Source organism: Bemisia tabaci, chromosome 1 (genome assembly GCF_918797505.1).
Source record: "Bemisia tabaci chromosome 1, PGI_BMITA_v3".
Classification (NCBI taxonomy): Eukaryota; Metazoa; Arthropoda; class Insecta; order Hemiptera; family Aleyrodidae; genus Bemisia; species Bemisia tabaci.
The window spans coordinates 18,446,918-18,468,346 of record NC_092793.1 but is presented as its reverse complement, the minus strand read 5'-3'; the positions used below and the strand labels follow the sequence as shown (position 1 = coordinate 18,468,346).

The 21,429-nt window shown below is 35.3% G+C and overlaps 2 protein-coding genes across 3 annotated transcripts in view; one reads left to right on the top strand and one right to left on the bottom strand.

Annotated features, from left to right (window-relative positions):
- Nucleotides 1-3,632: 3,632 nt before the first annotated feature.
- On the top strand, nt 3,633-11,060 carry LOC109034061 (ras-related protein M-Ras). Its single transcript, XM_072297580.1, has 5 exons — nt 3,633-3,855; nt 5,102-5,357; nt 6,022-6,175; nt 6,838-7,000; nt 7,839-11,060. The coding sequence occupies exons 2-5, from the start codon at nt 5,171-5,173 to the stop codon at nt 7,923-7,925; spliced, it is 591 nt and encodes a 196-aa protein (XP_072153681.1). The 5' UTR covers nt 3,633-3,855; nt 5,102-5,170; the 3' UTR covers nt 7,926-11,060.
- A 3,049-nt stretch (nt 11,061-14,109) lies between these two features.
- skd (mediator complex subunit skuld) overlaps nt 14,110-21,429 on the bottom strand; it is a 108,996-nt gene continuing 101,676 nt past the window's right edge. For both annotated transcript variants that reach the window (XM_019046934.2, XM_019046935.2), the window contains one exon: nt 14,110-21,108. In XM_019046934.2, the coding sequence (XP_018902479.2) occupies nt 20,976-21,108 (133 nt within the window). In that variant the 3' untranslated portion in view covers nt 14,110-20,975. The remainder of the gene's footprint in view (nt 21,109-21,429) is intronic.

The window sequence follows — 21,429 nt, the reverse complement described above, 5'->3', positions numbered from 1 at the left end:
GGAGATATGATTTTTTGAAAATAGGTCAAATTTGACCTTTGACCTATCATAACTCGGTCAAAAATTAAGATATTGATTTGCGGTTTGCGCCAAAATTCTTAGTTTTTTATGCTCTTTCTAATGATGTATCACAAGATAGGGGTTACCATTTGAAAAAAAAAAGTTGGGGGCCCCCGCGCCCCCCCCCCTGAGGGGGGGAAAATTTTGACCCCCCTAGAAGATGGACCCCTTTAAGATAGAAACATTCCCAAAGTTTCGTTTTTCTATCTCTAACCGTTCAAAAGTTACGAGGGGGGGTACGGACTTTTGGGACACCCTGTATTCCGTGCCACTTGTTTATTTTTAATCCTCGTAGAAAGACCACCTATTTGTAAATACAATTCTAGCTGAAGCGTACTTCAGCTATGCATTCACCACTGCAAAAATTTCAGAGGAAATCGACAAGCCCAGCCTGCATGGAAGCTATCTCCATTTAAATCTTCCGTCACATTCTTACGGCGCAATGATACAACGATTTGAACTCTCCGGAATGTCTGAGATATAACGTCGTATTTGAAGGCGTTTTCAAATTAGCCAAGTTCCGATACCCGGCTTATCGTTTTGCATAGTTCTTAATATTATGTTTCCATTTCTAACCACTTGTTTCATTATAATCCTCCTATAAAAACCACCCATTTGCTAATTACAATTCTACCTGAAGCGCACTTCATCTATGCATTCGCCACAGCAAAAATGTCAATGGAAATCGACACGCTCAGCGTGCATGAAGGCTATTTCAATGGAGAATTTGCACGCAATTTTTTTATTGCTTCATCTGAAAGTGCCTAATGAGCTGAGTTCGCAATATTTTTCATAATTTTTTTCTGACATGGGAAATTGGAGAAAAATTGATTTAAAAGTGAGAAAATGTGCCGCCTTGTGACGTCATCTGGCGGCATTTCCCATTTAAACACATGTATTTTAGCAGAATCGGTTATTTTGTCATATCTCCTCTAATAATTGCTCAATTTATGAATCAAGGGTATCTTCGTGTTCAGTTCACTCAGAGGATTCCACTTAAACAGGAAATTCATCAAATTTCAGACCCTTGCAAATTCTCCATTGTGAACTTCCGTCGCATTTTTAAGGCGCAATGATACAACTATTTGAACTCTCCGGAACGCGTGAGGTATCACGCCGCATTTGAAGGCGTTTTCAAATCAGCCAAGTTCCGATACCCGGATTATCGTTTTGCATAGTTCATATTCTTTTTTTATATTCCGTGCCACTTGTTTATTTTTAATCCTCGTAGAAACACCACCCATTTGTAAATACAATTCTAGCTGAAGCGCACTTCAGCTATGCATTCACCACTGCAAAAATTTCAGAGGAAATCGACAAGCCCGCAGCGTGCAGGAAGGCAGGCCCGCCACAAGGGGGGTATACTTTGTCCCTGGTACCAGGGCCCGGGCCCCGGAGGGGGCCCGTGTTACCCGTGAAAATCCACAACGAATTCACATGCAACCCTTGTTTCATAAGAAAAAGTGAAAAATTTACCCTAAAAATTTCGCAAAAGGTGAAAAGATTTTCAGAAACACGCTGGGGCACTGTAAAATTCTTCTTAAATTTTCAAAGAAGTATACTTCTTGGAGAAGTTCTATCGATTTTCAAGATTTTCAGTACAGAGGGATATTTTTAGTAACTGCATTTCATCTTCTTCCGTCGTCAGACGCTAAGAGTTTCCAGTCTGGGCATCCTCGACTTCAATGGCTCATGGCTCAACTCCCTTGCCATAGACAAACGAAGGGGGAGTCCATGGGGTTCTGGCCCTCTTAGAACTGAAAATAGTATCATATGCCCCCCCCCCCCAAAATAAAAATTTTCCAGATGTTTTGAATGCAACAATTCGCAAGTATTTTGTGCTGAAAGTAGAAAAAAAAAACATAATTATTCCGCAGAAATTGATGTAAACATTATTTGTGGAAGCTTCGAAATGCGTCCGATTTGTCGTATAAATTCTAAAATTTCTCGGAGGATGCCCTCGGACCCCCCCCCCCTCCTCCTCCGTGCTTGGGGCCCGGACCTTAAAACTGGTACCAGGACCCGAGATGGGATGTGGCGGGCCTGCTTTCTAGTAAAGTGCCGCCCTCTTCTGCCAATTTCTAACCTGAATACGTGTTTGTTGTGCGTCCAAAACGCAACCACGAAAGCATGTAGAAGATAGCACTGACGGCTGTCTTGCCTAACAATAACCTAACACGAAACTGAATTTTACCTTTTTCATGTGCTTTAAAATAAAATAGGTCGAGTTTTAATCCCCCAAATGATTTCTAGGAGTTTTCCGGACGAATAGTGGCAATTAGACAAAGAACAGATGCTTTTTTTAATAAAATGTTCCACTCAGAAGCTTCTGAGCCCGTTTTCTCAGAACTTCATTTTTGCACTTACGGCTCTCTTCGCTATCACAGCAGTTTTCTTCAACCAGATCGTAGAGACGTAAGTGGGCCTCGTTTTTTAGCTTCTCCCAGAATCCGAGCCATACCTTATTAGCAACGTAGATCGGAGCAATGCGAGTTCACGCCTTGCGTCATCGCGCCTTAGATTTTACAAATGCAATACGGGCATCCGTCAAACACGAATAGATGTATCTCAGCGCTGCACCGACATCAACGCGCATCCTTTTTCTTGCTATATGCATTTCCATGATGTGTTGGTTCTGTTTGTCTTATTTGTAGTGGACCTTTAAGGACTACGTGAGCAACGCAGCCGAGAATAGGAGAGGCGTTATCGGACCTCGTTTTTTAACTTCTCTCCCGAACCTGAGCGACGCCACATTGACAACGTAGAGCGTCAGGGCCGGATTTAGGGGGTGGCCACATGGGCTGCGGTCCATGGCGGCAATTTAGGGGGCGGCAAATGTAATTTTTTCAAATGTAGGTATCAAGAGAAAAATCCGATTCAGAAAAAAAATAACGAACGAGAAAAAGCGAAAAAATCTCTCATTTCCTGAGAGTTAAAGTATAGTAATTTCTAATTTGTTCGTCTTTTGGTGATACAAGAGACAGCGCCTTTCATTAGTCTAGTTGAGAGAGGAACCGAACACGCAATTCGGCCTGAAGCGGCGGCGCGGCGCAGAGAGCAACGATGACGAGGACTTGAGATGGAAAGGAGAAGCCCTCGGCGCGCCGGTCAGCATGAAACACATATTAGCGCCTACAAGACTCCATGAATACTTCACGCATTGCGTCAAACGTAGTGCGGTCAGCAGCGGTTGGCGTGAAACTCATAGTGCCTACAAGACTGCATGAATACTTCACGCATTGCGTCAAAAACAGTTTTTCCTTCCTCTCCCATCTTTCTTTCTTCCTCTCCCCTTTATTTTTCCTTTTTGCGATACGGCGGCTGGTTCCGTCGCATCAGCACCACAGGGGGGCTGCACATTTTTTGTAGCCTACTAACAGCGTAATCATGGCGCTAAATATTTTTTTGTGAGTGAGCTCACTTCTTCAGAGCGTCAGGCAGTCAAATAAATTAAGTTTTTGTAATTTCCCGCCAATTCTCAAATATTCAAGTGATCCTGTGATCGGCCAATAGCACATCGTGTTAAATCCCACCCTCTACCCCGCCCTTCCATACCCTTTTGTTTTGTTTTGAGCCTTGTTATCTTATCTAAATCAAAATGAAGAACTTGCATTTTCAATTTCAAGTGTTATCACGGTGATGGTTTTTCTATCCGACCCTCCATGATTTTTTATTTTAATATATCATTTTGAAATTTGTTTAAAACTTGTTTTTTTATCTCTGGTTTACTGATCTGCCGTGATTCAGTGTGAATTTCTCTTCAAAGACCTTGAGTTGAATGAGTCTTAGGTTATGGTAAGTGCTGCAGAATTATGAAAACTCTTTGTAATATATCGTACTCAATAATTTTTGGTATGATTTCATGTGCAGCTATAATCTTGAGTCATTTTTAACCCCAAAATTATCACTTCTGTCCTTTGGTGCTCTCTTAATTAGATGCACCAGCACTTGTACGCGGTGAGCGCACTGTGGACTTCAGATTGTGATTGTGCGTTTATGGTCAAGGTGTGCCTTTATTTGAGCTTTTACGGCTTCTCTTCAAATGTCTTGGCTGACATCTAGAGTGACGTGGAAGAGCCTCTGTCTCCATTCTGTCATTGAAATGTGTTCATGAATTGCGACGGTAAATATTTTGTCATACTCTAACAGTTGCCTATACCTTTGGCGAGAACACTAGCCGTCTTTTATTTCGTCTGCAGCGGACACTTCACGGTCCGCAGGCGTCTGCAATCGTCTTTTATTATTTTGCGGATGACTTGGAGTGGGCGGGGCTTAATTTCGAGGATGCGAAGCGGACACAAGAATTTGCCTGGATGCGGACACCTGCAGACGTTTGCGGACCGCGGCCGTCTGCGAGGTCTGGAGTTCGCAGACCGTAGACCGCGGACGAAACCCTAACCTCTCGACAATATCATCTTCTTCTGTCTTCTTCACGTGCCCTTCTATTTTGTCATTTGTCAATCCTATTTAGTCTCTATTTGTATTTTGACCCATGATCTTCGAACTTTCATATCTTTTGAAACAATTCAGGATTTTATAACTATCCAATAATTGCGGTTTTATTCATTTATTGGTTGTCATTTGAAATGTGTTGGCATTTATGCCCAAATTTCTCATCTTATTTCGTTTTCGAAAATTTTTATCGAGCACTCCTAAGTAAGTTATTATTAGATGCTTCACTATGGCAAGCTTCACACCCAGTATTATCAGAATCAGGTACACATAAACAAAATGCAGTGGCGCCCTCCAGCGGTCCGCGCTGTTAACACCTACCTCGCTGTGATTGGCTCTCTGAAGTATCTACGAAAATCACCGATCGTCCGCGGTCCGCGAAGAATCCTGTAGACGAAATAAAAGACGGCTACTAATTGGCTACTTCAAATTCAATGTTATTTTCCAGCAAGTTTTAAAGTTCATACTAAGGATGAACTTCAAGGGGGATAATTGTAACTTTTGGACACAAAGGACCTTTTTCCCTGACTGGTCCCTAATCTCTGTGGATTGCGTACCTATATTGAATTTTCAATTTTGCATTTTACAGGTTTTTGCTGAGGCAAGCAGCAGAGCAGCTGCTTGATCTGAGTCAACAATAGGTAGACGAAGATTCAGAATGTCTCGGACTCCAAATGAAAACTTGGTAACGTACAAACTAGTGGTCGTTGGGGATGGAGGCGTCGGTAAAAGTGCAATCACCATTCAGTTCTTCCAGAAATTGTTTGTGACTGACTATGATCCGACAATTGAAGACAGCTACATACAGCATGCTGAAGTCGATGGAACTTTATGTATTCTTGATGGTAAATATTTTATTCAACTTTATGTCTGGTGAAATTTTGGTAGATAATGAAATAATGCATGGAACTGAGCAGAAATATGGAAGATTGCTGTTGGCAATTGATTGAATTTTAACGGCACATCTTATCAAGTACTTTTTTGAGAAGCGAGATATTTATCTCCAACATCATGCCAAGTACTTTCTTGTGCACTGGGAGCGTTTTTGCTTGTATTTGTACCATTTTCATCAAGCTAAGAAATGAAACATCATTTCACAGAGTATCACGAATAAATTCTAGCAAAGCCGGGGGCCACTCCTTTAATGGTCGGTCATAATTGAGAAGTTAAATTCAAGAAGACCCTTATCCTATAAATCTCTTTATGAGAATTCTGTGTCTGAAATTCAATTTTTATCTTTAATATTTTAGAATCATTTCATTACGATTGTGACAAAAATTGAAATCGCATTACAGTTTTTATTCAATATGAACAATGTTCTTTCATTTATAATAAAATTCAAAGGAGCCCACAGTGTATTTATTGCTGCAGATGAAAGTTACTTACTCTGACTACTAAGGTATTTTTTCTCCTCGATTGGCAAAGGATACAACCAATTGACAACCATTAGACATGGATGTCAAACTTCTTCCTCCAAACTGATTTGATTAATACACTGTTTTTCACCAGTCTTAGATACAGCTGGTCAAGAAGAATTCAGTGCAATGCGTGAACAGTATATGCGCAAAGGGGATGGATTCTTGCTTGTTTACTCAGTCACCGATGTGCAAAGCTTCAAGAACATAGATAGTTTTTACACTCAAATTTTAAGAGTGAAAGATCGGTAAGTTGGCAAACCTGAGGTTCCTATTATTTGTTCTATTAGCTTAGTCCTTCAAAAAATTCGCATTTTCAACTGAATTTGTCGGTTCAAAAATAACCGTATTCAAGTTTTATGCGATTTTCATTTTTTAATTCATAGAAATACCTGCTCTTAAAAGAACCATTTACTGCGAAAAAGATTATCGATCCTTATTTTTACAGGAGGTATGTTTATTGATACTTACAGGAACAATGTTTTCATCATTTCCCAGTTATACTCTTCAAAGATAAGTTATTTTTGCACTGACTAGAAACAGAAGACATGCAAGATTTTATGAAGTTTTCAATTTCATTGCATTTTACAGAAAAATTTACTCACATCTTTGTCTTGTAATTTTCATACTCTAGCGCAATTATACAGTTCAAAGAAACTTATGAATGGCACAATACAAGTGCAAGAATAACCATCTGAACCCTTAAAATTAGCTTCTAATAGAAGGTGCTAGACCTCCTTCATACCCGGCTCTGTATAATTTGTGTCTTGTAGCACCCTAGAGAAATAAAGATTTCTCCTCTATCCTGTCTTGCTGCCTGTATCAATTATTACTATTGCCACTAATTATCTGTCTAATTATTAATCAAATCCATTTTTCCAATTTCATAATGAAGATATGTATTTTCCAGGGATATCTATCCAATGCTGCTTGTGGCTAATAAAGTAGATTTAGTTCACTTACGACAAGTCTCTGAGGAATCTGGGCGTGAACTTGCACATAAACTGGGCATTCCATACATAGAATCAAGTGCCAAAGATCCACCTCTTAATATCGATGCTGTCTTTGAAGAGGTATGTGTAATTGAAGAGTCCTTTTGGTAAATTTTCTATGAATCTCAAATAATTTTTGCTATTATACACATCCAGATAGGCACTTCACTTTGAACTTTTCACTTCACCTTGTTATGGCGTAAATTACGGCAAGTTACAAATATGACTTCTGACCTTATTCAATTGGGGTTTTTCTTTGTTTTTTTATATTTTTTTTTGTTTTATTATTTTTTTATTTATGATTTCCAGTTATGTGTCAGAATAGTTTTTGTTGGCCAGATTGATCATCAGGTAAAAATATTTTTTATTGTGCCTTAAAGAAATTATTGTAATGAAAAAACCAAAAAACAAAAGAAAGGACTACGCATGAAATACCAAGAAATTCCTCATTGGCTAAATTTCAATATTATTTAATGGGATACTTCTTACCACTTTCTGAGCATGATGCTCTTTTAAAATTGGCTCTGTTCAAAAGCTGAAAAATTAATTTTTCAGCATTATCATACAAAGTATCTAGCAGAAATGTTGCAACATCTTATGGATTATTGAGGGAAGCTTTTCAACATTGTTTATTTTATTCTTTTTAAGGCAAACTAAAACTGCTGAAGCATTGAAACTTTGCTGAAATGATATTCTCATGGAGGCAAATGAATCCTAATTTTTACTAACCTCTATTACCTCCTATTATTTACAGGAATTAAAGTCCAAATGTCATCCTTATTGGCAGCACCCTCTTTTATTGTGCAATTCTACCATAATAAATAAGAAAATGATGAATAATTTTAAAATCGAACCGATGAATATGATGTTTCACTGAAACCTTACTCTGGTTTTTCTTTTCTTTTCTTTTCTTCCACAGTTGGTTCGTATCATCAGAAATCAGCCAGATGCTGATGCTGGAAAGTCCTCAAGAGGCCGTCGCTCAAAGAATTGTTTGATAATGTAAAGTATTGCTGAAATTTTTATCTGTGGTGTATATCTTAGACATACCTGCTTTTTTTAAGCTATTTTCCTTGCTTACTCAGTAATTACGATTGCTTAGTTACTGCGAAAATCATTGTTGTAACTAACCAACAGGTTTTTAATATTGTCCGTATACTGAGAGAAAGCATTCTTGGGCGTCTGGTTCTTTTTTGCTGAAACTCGAAATATGCCATTAGCAACTAGAATGTATGGGTTACTGAAGAAATCCAGAACTTGACAGAAAGTGTGCTTCTATCCTCAAAAATGTTCCAAGTGGAAATTGTCTTCATAGAAGTCCCAATTATTTAGTCAGTTGTAGCTGAATAATTGACAAGCTTCTCCAACTGTGCCACAAATGATCCTCCGCGTTCAAGATGCTATGAATCAGAAGTCCTGATTTCCAAAAAAGGAACACAAGGAAATGGGTGAGCAAGGCCGAAACAAACATTAAAATGCCTGGAAAGTTTTGGGGTGTTATCAATCCCCTTTTCAACGGAGAAACATGAAGAGAATGATAAGAACCTCTGGAGTTACCTTTCCTCTCATTTGTTCACTTTTACTTTTACGTTTTAGTTTCCTGGTTGACACCAGGTATTTCAATTTTGGTTTTAGCCTTGTTTACCCATTTTCAGTTTCTTTAAGGAACTCGTTTCTTCATCTGTTCCCTACTTGCTCACACCATTGATTCGACGAAATTCTTCAACTGTGAGGGTGAACTTGTTCAGTGCCAAGCTGGTCATAATACCAGTTTTTTTTTGTCGATCTTTGCAGGAGGGAACGTGCTAAGCAGGAAATAATCTTTGCTTCCCCCATTACTCTTGAAGTGAGGCATTTTTTGGCCAATGAACACTCAGCTACTTATAACCTTCTCATAGGAAATGTTTACTCTAAAAACTGATGGAGAATTCTTTATCATGTACAAGTCATGGTGATGGTGAGAAAATGGAAAAACTGTTATTTGAACAGAGATACCTCAGCCAACCTGACATTTTCTCCAATAAAACGAATTTAATTTGTTTTAATGACTAGGGACAGATGCTTGACTTTTGAAATTTTTTTTCCAACTTACTTAACGTTTATTTTGAAATCCTGTTTTTATATTTTTGAAAAGTTTATTATTTTTTTTTTTTTTGGCGTACATCCTTTTACAGAAGAGTAACTGTATTATTACTTCCGCGAAACGCTCAATTACGATAGTGAAGCTCAAGTGGATGCATTTTCTCAAATATTCCTCTAAAATTGTACAATTTTCTTCCTTAGCTCTCTATTAAACGTTTTTAGGTTCCAAGTAGATTAGATGAGTTCAAACATGGAGTAACTTAAGTACAATTGTCCTTAGTTGTTTTATCAAGTCACAAGTTAACAGTGTATTCCTGTCCAGAAAATTCGTCTTTTTTTGTAGCTTTTTTACATCTTTTTTTTTTTTTTTTTTTTTTGTAATCTTGCTTTGATTTGTGTAGTTGAAACCTACCTTTTTGAATGAAAGCTGTAGTTTGGGAAAGATGATTTTTTAAATCTCTTATTAAATTTTACATCATGAGCGTGATAATTTTTACACATTTTTGTATACTTCAATTTCTGGCAGATTTTTTTTATTCATACTTCTGCTGATAAGTGCAGCTACCATCATTGATTTTATGTTTCTAATTTAGAGGATGATGTATGGAAGTAGAGAAACTATATTTCTGGAATTTTTAGCTTTTCATGAAACTTAATATTCAGTATTTTTACTAGTTTTTATACCTCATGTTTCTTCCCATTTTCATGAGACAATCTACCACCTCATACACCTCTCTTTATCACCTCTGTTATTACTTGTTCCAACAGTTTAGATGAACCTCAAAGGAAACCATGTAAACAGCATTGCAATTTAGTGTTAGTTCTAAACCTTGAATCTTTGAAATTTTGTGTCCGGCACACAGAAAATTGGCTTGCTATTTAATTAACCCTCATGTGAGTCCGGCCATGTGTTGATGTGATGTTGTGCAATTTGATTAATTGGATTTTGGTGGACTTCATTCTTCAGAATTTTCAGTTTATCAGTTTTTCTGTCAGCAGAAAAAGAAAAGAATTTTCCAAATCACCCGTTACGTATCAAGTGAACCAAGTCTATAGTTTGAAAAAGCAACTCGAAAGAGTAAAAATATTAGGATGGCTACGTTTGTAATTTAAACATATTTTGTGAATTACTTTGACTTTATTATCTCTGTTCCCATCTTATTTCATCATTATCGGTCTCGATTGAGATTACTGCTCTAAATCTAGTCTTTTCCCTGCTATGACTGGATGAATATTTTTGAAAAATAATTGATTGCTCAACGTTTCCAGCGCAAAAATTTTGCCAATCTCTATCTCCTTTACTTTATTGTAAATTTATTTTCAAACACTTAGCTCAAAAAAGCATTTGTGCCCCCTTTTTTATTTAATAACCAAATCGTTGTGTTTTCAACCACTCTTAATACACTTGAAACTTGATTAACCAACTTTTATATGACAGATGAGCTATTGAAGCCTGAAAATGCCGAGTGATTGAACCAAAGATGTAGTTTCAAGTTAACATAAGGACTCTTTCAAAGAACATGCCGAAAGACTTTCATTCAATCTACTAAGAATCCTCAAATTTTTGTCCTTGCATTCATTTTCCTCTAGAAGGAACAAGGATTGTCAGACAATTGGATAGTACACTTTTTTTTTTGCTTTTCTCTCAACTTGTGAAAATGGTGCTTTAGTCAGTCAGAACATACCTAACCAATTCAATGGAGAGAATAAATTTCGGATTTTATTTCGGAAAAATATATTAAAAAATTATATGACCTCTGAACTATGTACTTAATGTTAGATCACATTGTAAAGTAAGTTGTAAGTGGACAGTACATCACTGCTAAAGTGTATTAAATTGAATGAATTTTCAGCTATCAAAATTTTTGTCCAGTCAGCCAAGGAATTGAGGACTAGTTAATCAAGTTTTTTCTGTGCTTTTGTAAAAATTCAAGTCAGCTCAATTCAGATAATTCGGAAAAAATGTTGCCAGTAATTTTTTCTCCTGTAAATAATTTATTTTTATTTTGGTGCACATACTTTTGCCGATTGGTCTCCAAAATTTCTAGCATGATTGAAGTGCAGTCAGATCATGAACTTTGCTGTTACAGAGAGGCTTTATTTTCTTATTTATTTATTTATTTATTTATTTACTTTTTAGTATATCGAGAAACCTCTTGATGCAGTATAGACAAATCGTGCCCAGTCTTAGGGAAAAATGTCTTGCAAAATTGCAAATAGACATAAATGTCTTTTGCTAGTCCATTATCATTAACCATCAAACACATATAATATAGAAATGCCGCCGTTCTGTTACACTCCCAAGAAAAATCAACAATTCGACGCATTTGTGCAAATAGAATTTGATCTCCTCAGGGAGATTTGAAGGAGGATTCATTTATTTCAACTATGGGTCAGTGGCGTGGCGTGAATGATCGATTATCGATATTTCCTGATTTGAAGCTATGGTAAAGAATTGATTATTAAGGTGTTTGTTGCGAATAACCTGTTTATCGATCCTTAGCTGTAGGTTTAGATGGCAGATCAATCGATAGATTGCAAAGCACGCCACGCAACGCCATTGACATGGGTTGGATCTAAGTATTTTGGAGTTTGAAGGCTGAGTTAGGAGAAATTTAACACTCAAGCAATTCCACTAACAAAGAATCAAGCAATGAAATGACTTGATTCTGCCTGGAACAGTTTGAAGCTTCTCAAAAAGTTTCCATGTTGACAGACTCAGTTCGTGTAATATCTTCCAAGTGACAGAAGACCTCACCTGGCTCTGGCTTTTAGTGAAGTCTCAAAAGGTTTTTGTGTTCTTTTCTGCACTTATGTCTTTCCTCAAACTTTTCAATGTGGCTAGGCTCTGTTAGCGGATTGGCCCCGTTTGCCTCGGGCATCAGTCGAAATCCCAATTTGATATAAGTGTCTGCAAAGTTTATCGTTCATTTTTCTTAAGTTTTTAGAATGAGTGATGAATTTCTCTTGTTCCTATTTTTTCCATCTCGAAATTCCATCACTGCCAGAAGGTTTCATATGTTGTGTTGTAAGTCATTTTGCTCAGCATGTTGAACTTAAATCCAGAGTTGGAATAAGTCACAAGTCTGCTGACAATACATCATGAAATTATCAGAGGACGAATCACAAACAACAGATGTGCAAGAGCCAACTCAAGTATAAGATAGTGTCAACTATAAATTACCTCCATGAAGTTTGCCAAAGTTAGAAATTTAGTGGTAACTTATTTTTAGTATAAAAGTTGTCTTTTGGCAACATCTATGGATGTACACAAAGTATCTATTCAATGTACTTGTATTTTGAATCATAGAAATTATTTTACATTCAAGGTCATAAAAAAACCCTCTTTTCTCATGGGATAGGTAAATTAATGACTTCTTTGTGATTAATAGCCTCTTCCCCTGATGTTTTCATACATCATCGTAATTTTCAGTCCTTTTTCTTCAGTGCCGTTCTGAATTTGAAGTGTTCCACTAAAACAGCAACTGAATTCTTAAGCTAATTTTAAACACCTGTTGACACAAAAATTGAATTGCCAATTTACAACTGAAAATGTCAGAAAGACCAAAGATTCTGTATTGTAAAAAGCACTTAAGTAGCAAAGTTTAAGAAAATCTCTGTACCTCAATTATCAATATGATCATTTTTTTTACTTTTATTCCATAAAACCTCTGAAATTAGGTTCCCACGATTTTGTTCCTCATGAAATTCAGCATTGTGAAATTGCTCTTTAGTTCATCAAACTAAATTTCTTTGTAGTTGCTGTTTCCCTAGGTCCTCGAATTTGCCAAAATAGAAAATTAATAATTGTAGCTTGTAACAGAATACATAGGTAATGTGTTAGCGAACTAGTCCTAATCTAGTCAAATCAGTATGTTCCTTATTTTTTGTCTTTTCCCTTTTGTTATCTCTGTAAATACTGTGTGTACAGAATCAACTGACGTATGGAAAAATAAACTGAAAATTGATATAAAAAAGAAAAAAAGTCTGCGCATTCTTCATTTAAGATGGATTTGCCACAAAGAGAATTGAATTGTTGGGTGCAGAAAGGGCATTTTTTCATTACGGTGTTTCAAAGTCTCTGCTAACGTCTCATCCATTATGAAAAAGTGAAAGTATGTAATTCCTTGCGACTTTGACTGAATATTCTTTTTGATATTACAATGCTTTAAATGTAAAATTTCAGAAAAGTAATCCAATTGTTTTTTCTCTTAAATATAATGCAACACTGGAGATTTGGTAACACCACAAGTGAAAAATGGCCTTCTTGCACTCAGTGCCTCAATTATGGACCACTATAAAATAGTGTGAATTCAAGCTTTACGATGTATGATTTCTGGCCAAAATTTTGACTAGTACACGATTTGTACAACTTAAATTACTTTAAGCGACTTTAAATATAGGTATTAACGTTTTTTGGATACATAAATTCAAACTTTCCCTTCATGCGGAAAACAAAAATCCACTTGAGGTGAATCGCACACTGAATGTCAGTCTCCGTAGTATGAAAATATGACAGCAGTCTCAATTCTGGCTCTTCAGTTCAACTGTAGCACTTTGTTTACAATTTGAACAACACTGAATGAGAAGAACGTGCAATAGCTGTACTAAAGGGCTGAGATTGAGGTTTTTATGTTTTGATACCACTATGACTATGTGATAACGTTAATTGCAAGCTTCCTCACTCGTTTACTATTGTCTCTCCATGAGAGAAAGGTTGGAATTTACATGTCAAGAAACGTGAAATATCTTAGTTAGGTGTTAGTTTCAATAATTTTGCTGCGCGAATCAGGGTTCTACGTGAAATTTTGGTTAGAAGACATGTATTAGAATGCTTAAAGTCGTACCTAGTCCACTGACCCACTTTGACCCCAAAATTAATGCGTTCTTGGTTGTAGGTTTCACAGCACTTGACAAAAACACAGATAGATTTGAGATTTGTTTTGCTGTTTTACCTCCAAAGATTTGTGTTCGCATTCCCCATGAATGCCCCATGAACCCCCCAACAGTATGCCTTGTTGATGACTCGATTAATTCCAGATTATTCTAGTTCCGTAGATGAAAGCATGCCAAGGGTTGAGGTGAATATCAGAAAATGAAGCACTGTATTGTTTTTTAAACAAGATTGATCTATTTAAATAATAGAACTATACAAGGGGAAATAAAATAAAAGAAAAATATAGTATTCAATATCTATAAACAATGAGACTATGTATTCATTCATTCATTAGGATAAAATTAAATAGATAGAAATTAAATTAATTAATGCATCAAAAGATAAAAAGTAAAGAAACAAAGGAAGAGAGTCCCATTAAGAAATGGGAAATTTTACAATATAACAATAAAAACAAATGAAAAATAACATGATAAGTGATAATGTTAAACTTGTTAAAAAATATAAATACACAAATAAATAATCAAATAAAATTGCAGGGATGAAGAAATACCAACACCTCCATACTTGAAATAGAGTGGATAATTAGTAAATATTCTTTCACTTTTATGACCCAAAGAAATGCACAGGTCAAAATAAATATCATCAAATCATAACGATAAGTTTGAGGATTTTTCCAGTTTAATATGAGTAAGATTATTAAAAAGTTGCGATAAAAGAACATAAGACTTAGATCCCACTGTATGTGAACCTACATGGAAAAATATAGGTCTGAAAAGGGGTAGGGTATGGAGGGGATGAAAAAGAAATAAGTATGATACCTATTATGTAATATTAATATTTTTAGTACTAAAAATGATCATGAATTCATGAAGATAGGTGAAAGTTAATGCTGGTATATTTGATGACAATAGCTGAATTGTAGTTTGATTAAATTTACACTAAGAATATTATTTTAAAATCTTTATGAATAATAGCATTAACTAGAGACAACCCCCTGAAAAGAATATAAAATTGAAATTAATTACAGAGGCTATTGATAATTCACAAGTAATGGTAGTAATTTTAGTTATCATTTTCAAGATTTTATCCCTTAAAAACAACATAATAAATTTTAACTAGCTTTTAAAAAATTCATCAACTACGACTTAAAATTACTCTATGGATACATATCTCACAAATGCTTACAATAATGTTTCAATTCAATTACTTACTCCTCCGATAAATTGACTCGTCAATCAATTACAAATTACAATTTATGCTAATTAAACGTTCTATAATTCATTTTATCATTATTCTTAATTTTTTTCACTTATAAATTACACATCATGCAGTAGTGGGTTATTAAGTAAATCATATTATTCTTCTAATAAGATAGTTTTGTACTCTCAGTAGAAACAGTAAATTTCTCAGTTCTTTTAAGCATGATTATGCAATGGTAAGTAATGCTATGTGAAAAATAAACGTTTGATTCCTTTTCCTCACTCACTATGATTTTATACCGATCATTGAAGAATTCTTCACTTAATTATCGCATTGTTCAAGATTTGATGTAATCAAATTATTCTCATTTTATAAACAATTCTCAGCTGCACTAATGCGAGTGGTGCTGTCAAAACTAATACAATTTTTAACCGACTGTGTATCACTGCTTTCATGGATGGCAGTACTGATTTTAAGTTAAAACCTGACACCACAATAATGCTTTTCATTTTTCACATTAAACAGTGCTTTAGATTAAAATGTACAAAACTTCAAGTTTCACTTAGATCACTTAATTTGATTTAAGCTAAAGTCATAAACAATAGGCCTATTTACAGGGATTTACAAAATTATTTGAATTCCTAATAATTTGCACAAAAAATCAACACAACAGTTGTCTTAAATGCACGTAAGACTACATTAACAGCGAGAGTGGTTTCCTTTCTTTTTTCTTTTAGGATAAAATCAAGTTGCTAACAAAACAAAAATAAAATAATATCACTGATACAGAGAATTCTGCTTAAAGCAAGACACGTAACTTACAGAGGAAAGCCTGCTTTTCTCAAAACGAACAAAGATTGTAAACTAGGAAAATCCCTGATCAAACAACAGTTATAATGATATTCAGTACTACTGAAATACAACATCAGCTACAAAGTACAAAATAAACATTCAGTGCTTGGGATCTGACTGTCTAGATAAGAGGAGATTTCGACGATTCAACATAGAAAAATTTAATGAGACAAGTGGTGGCTGTAGGTAAAATCTGAATGTTTTTGAAGTAAATATGTAAGCTATTAATCATAATATTTCCACTTTACAGTTGAATTCGTTCTATTCTCTTCATTTTTCCAGATAAGGCAACTGGTAATAAGTTTAAAGAAAAGGACAGCTTTTCCTCTTGCCGAAAAAAGAGTACTAATATAATTCTAGCCTAAAAATTAGATGAAATTGAGTACAAGGAAGGTTTAAATGACAGTTTGAGTATTAAATTATTTCACATTCCTCTTTTAAATTTAAAAGCGCTCAAATGTCAACTACGCAATGTCACCACCTGGTACTTCTTTGAATTTTTTTTTTCATTTCTGCCCCACGTGCGAAAAATACTATGTAAGGTAGTCAAGATTGTGAAGGTCATGTGCGAAACTCTCAGGGACCATTAAGGAACATGGTCTCTACAAATTTTCTTGACAGTATGAATTCATCAATGTTATCCAATAATTGTTTACCACATGTTCCTTCAGGGATTTTTTCTTCTTTCCCTTTTAGTTCACATCTTCATTACAAAAATATTACCAAAGCTGTGTCAGTTGAGAGCTTCTGAAATGTGAAAGCGGGCAGTGCTAATCTACTTACTCTGGTAAAGCATTCAAGTATAAATCTGATCTGTTACTTTTCCACTGTGTATTTTCATACTAATACTCCAACGCAGCTGATAGAAATGGTGAAAAAAATCATGACCTCGATAATTATTACATGTTATCATTTCAAAACCAATGCTCTAACAAATGTAAGAAGGTAAAAACAGCTATTACATTACAGGCTGAAGGCTGAATAACCCTTGAAAATTAGTAAAATTTCAAAACTGAAGACAAGTAGCTCATTTTGCAACAAGAGCTTTCCTGTTCAGGGGGCTTTCATGTTCAATGTCAACTAAGAGTATGTTGAAAAATGATAAATTACTACCTAGAGTCTTTTGATTGGCGTACGAAAAACGAAAATTGTTTAGTTTTAATGCATCAAGCAAATGAGGCTAACAGACATTTAAACTAAACATTGAGTCGTCTTGACACCTTAAATCAGAAGAGATAGATAAAAAAGAGGGGAGAAAAGGATGGCAATGATAATGACAATGAAATGAAATACACCTGACTGCAAAGGTACAAAAATATCTACTTCTCAAAGAAGAGTATCAAAATCTATCTATGGGTAATTTTGAAAGTTAATTGAGAGATTTAGAATATACATTTCTGTAAGGTTAGAATTAAACTTAATGAATGAGCAACCTGAGCTCGCACAATTTTAAGTTGCAAGGACTCAATCGGATGAACGAAGAACTATGAAGATGCATAAAATATTACTTCATCCCTTAACTTTCTTCAAGTAGAGGAAGTTCAATAAGGCAACTTTCCCCTAACCAAGCTTTTCAGCTGGGTCTCTCATAATGTTAAAAACCCTCATTTTCTTGACTGATACTCGAATACAACACAAAGGCCTGCTGACTGACTTCGTCATAAGCTGGCCAAATTGGAGCTGCAAACTTATTGAACTCTTGAGAAACACCCATCAGTTTATGACACTCTTTGATTCCTGAAAGAACTCCAAAATACTGACTCTCAAAAAATCATCTCCTACCAAATTGCAAGGCAAGTGAAACTAATTTCCTGGAGATAAAATTTTTTGGTGAATGAGCTTGGAATTAGGGAAAAAAAAAGGATCTCACATTCAGTAATACTAAGATACTTCCGACAACATTCTTCATCTAACTCAGTTCTGCAAACATCATTCATACGATATAGATAAAACATTCTTGGGTTTCCAGGAACTCCTGCTAAAATTATTTAAAGTAGCACAACAATTATAAGTCATAACTTATAGTAGCTTTCTCAAAATAATTTAAGGCAATGAAGAGCAAAAATGATGGGGCTTGGATTGAATTCCTAACATAAAATCTTGATGAGATCCCTACTAATTGCTACAGGTTCTTATCAAGTTTCATGTAAAAAGTAGCTTCAAGTTAGGGCTAAACTTCAAAAAATTTGTACAATCCTGACCACGGGATTCTTAGATTAGCTACACCCTCTTCAGACAGCAGAAAAATAAAATTTTAGAAATTTCAAGGACCAACAGCAATTACACATCAGTCGACTCTTAATTTTAGATAAATTTGATCCCACAGTTGCAAATAAGCTTCCATATACAGCGAGATTACCAAAGATTACTTTGTCAACTTAAAAATGCTTTGAGCAAAGAGTGAAATGGTTAGCTGAGGATTCCCAGATTTTCCCGAAGGAGCGTTTGCCTAATTATAGACAGTCAAAGGTTATGTGCAGAAGATAATTTGAATATGGTTTGAGGAAACCATAAAGTCAACTGAAATAGATTATCGTATATGCAGGATGATAAAAGAATAGGTAAGAATCTTGCAAAAGTAAACATTTTCTCATTGTTTCTCTTCTGAACAAGAGGAGAAGCTAAAATGAATGAATCTCTTCCCACAGGGTACTTTGAGACAGTGACAAGTTTTAAAATTATGCTAAAATACGAGCAAAATTGCACAGATTAGAGCGTAACACATTGCACAGGATACTCAATCAGGAGGAAATTGCTTCCATGTTGCTCAGTCAATAGATTGAAAAAAAAGAGACAAAAAAATATTGATACAAAATTTTCTAAAATTTGAAAGTATGGAGTGCAGAGATTTCAAGGTTTCATTGATTTTTACGTGATTCTCAAAAGCTGCATTTATGTCAAATTTTCTGGGCTCTGACAGAAACACAAGCAAAAATTAGAGAGCGAAAATGTAAACTGCTGCTTTGAAAAAATGGTTACTGAACAGACAATGAAATATGAAGAGGGACTTGCAACTTCTAATGGCAATCTCTTCTTTAGTGAAATTACTACATATGAAATAAAAAAAATAAGAGATACAAGAGAAATATTCCAGAACAGGGAAAATATTTCACTCTAAAAGCTGTTGCTTTCTTTCATCTTTAAAGTATGTAGCAGAGCTCTGTTCCAAGAAAAAGAAAACTGAGTCTACCCAAAAATAAGTTCATTATTGCAGCAGTGGCTAAAAGCACTAAAATTGTACATTTGTCTTTAGGACGACTCTGCACTTTATCAAAAGGTCCGAGTGAGCAAACGACATTTCAAGGGAAGCTGAGAGAGTGTACATTTTCACACTGACTTCATTCCACTGTTTACTTCTTAGCAGCAGAAATTTACAACAGTTCTACAACGAGGCTGTCAATTTTGAATCGGATTAAAATTTACATTAATTAGACTTAATATTAAGTACTTGAAAGAGATAACAAGAAAAAGGTGGAGAAACAAAAAAAACAGGCCCCTGACTCTCACAAAAGTCTATATGTTCCTGAAGATGACTGAATGAAAAATAAGGTCCTCACTAGGTGAGTAAAATTCCGTTTTACCGATTGAAAGACATGTTTCATTATGAAGAACTTTTCAAAAAAAGGGTCATTTAGTGCCCCTTTCAGAGGGAACTTTGAGATTTCTTTCAAATGTGGCCTAAACAAAACCTCATGATAAGCAATCCTCCGGTGAAAGTTTCAGGTTGATTCGAAGCTTGTTTTGGCAATACAGTGATGCAAAGCGTGTGCTTGTTACCACAAGAAAATGCTTACATTTTGGAGCTCTTTGGTTGAAAAAACAACTTCAGTTAATCTTCTTTTATTTTCAGAGGGACAGTAAATCAACTGATCATAATGTGCCTCAGAAAATGAAATGGTATCAACTGAGTGTGGTTTATTTTTCAACCAAGGAACTTCATATTCGCATTTATGGTAAAAATAGTGAACCTTGCAACCCTGTATTGCCAAAATGACCTTTGAGCTCAAGCTTAAACTATCACTGAAGGATTGTCTCATCAGTAGGTTTTGTTTAGGCCACATTCTAATGAAATCCCTAAAATTTCCCCAAAAACAGGCACTTTTTTGACAGATTTTTTTCATTGGAAGATTTAATTCGCAAAATCAATATTATGATAATTTTGTAAGTAACAGAACACTGGAGAATTTGTCCTACAATTCGGCAAAACGAGAGATCAAGAATAGAGAATTTCCCTTTTTTTTGTTGCGAGGTTTGAGAATAGAAGTACCTTTTACAGCTCTTTCTTAGATAGTAAAGCGGTGTACAAGATGAAAAGTTGAAATAACAAAATGAATCAACAAGTTGTTATGAAAGATGCATTATTAGACAGATAATTTGAGTAACTAACATGTATTCTACAAATATGACAGAAACAGAAAACTCCTGGTCTTGTCAGCAGCAATTTTTAACGATAGCCCACTGACAAAAATAAGCTGAGATTCAAAGTCATTACTGTTAAGATGAAGATAGAAGGAAATTTTAACATCCATAAGCTAGGACATAGGTATGTCTGTCTGAAATTTACTTATCACAAGCTTAAGACCTACTTATCGTTGGATTCTTTCTTTTTTTCAAAATTTGTTAGGCATTAGCACAATTTCTTTACACTGACGAGATTTTGGTACTTGCTTCTTGAAAAAAAAAAAAAAAAAAAAAAAAAATGTTCACAGATGGTATTTGAGGTTTCTAATTACAGAGGGGAGAAAAACCATTGCAGGATTTTTTACATTCATTATTATTTCGACTGATCCAGCCCAATTTCAACTTAATTCGTTTTGAGTACAGTTTTTCTCCGGTAAATTTGTTCAATTGGATTTTATTTTCAACTTATGTTACGGTTCTTTCGAGGTATATCTGATTTTTAACAATATTTAAAAAGAAAACTACTTAAAAACAGATGATAAAATAAAATAACTTTTAGAACACATACGACCATTGGGTTAAGTACTCACAAATCACAAATTCTGCTAAATCTCTCTACTCGTGTCACACAAGAGCGGAGGTCATGTAGTACAACTGCATTAAGACCTGCATGTGGACTGGTAAGCAGGACAATCGGTCGTGGGTGTTGGAGTCCATTGCTAGCCAGGACAGAGTGTTGTACCCCTCTAGGACATACCTGAGGAAAACAAGAGAGAAGGGGGGTAATGACAGGAGGAAAACAAATTCAAGGTTCGAACAAAAACAGTTCCTTGAAACTGATTAATTAGTGTATCCCGTTTCTATACCATGCAGTCGGATGAGAAAATAATTCTCTGAAGATAATTGTTTTCTACATTGATCGTATACATAGACTGCTGCAATAAAAATTTTATGAATCTTGAACCTTCAAATGAAGAGATGTCATTCCACAACTGTTATCTGCCACTCAACAGCTTTGATAGTAATATTTCCCCTCTATGCGACGATAAAGATATGAAAAAAGTAATGCTGTTAATAT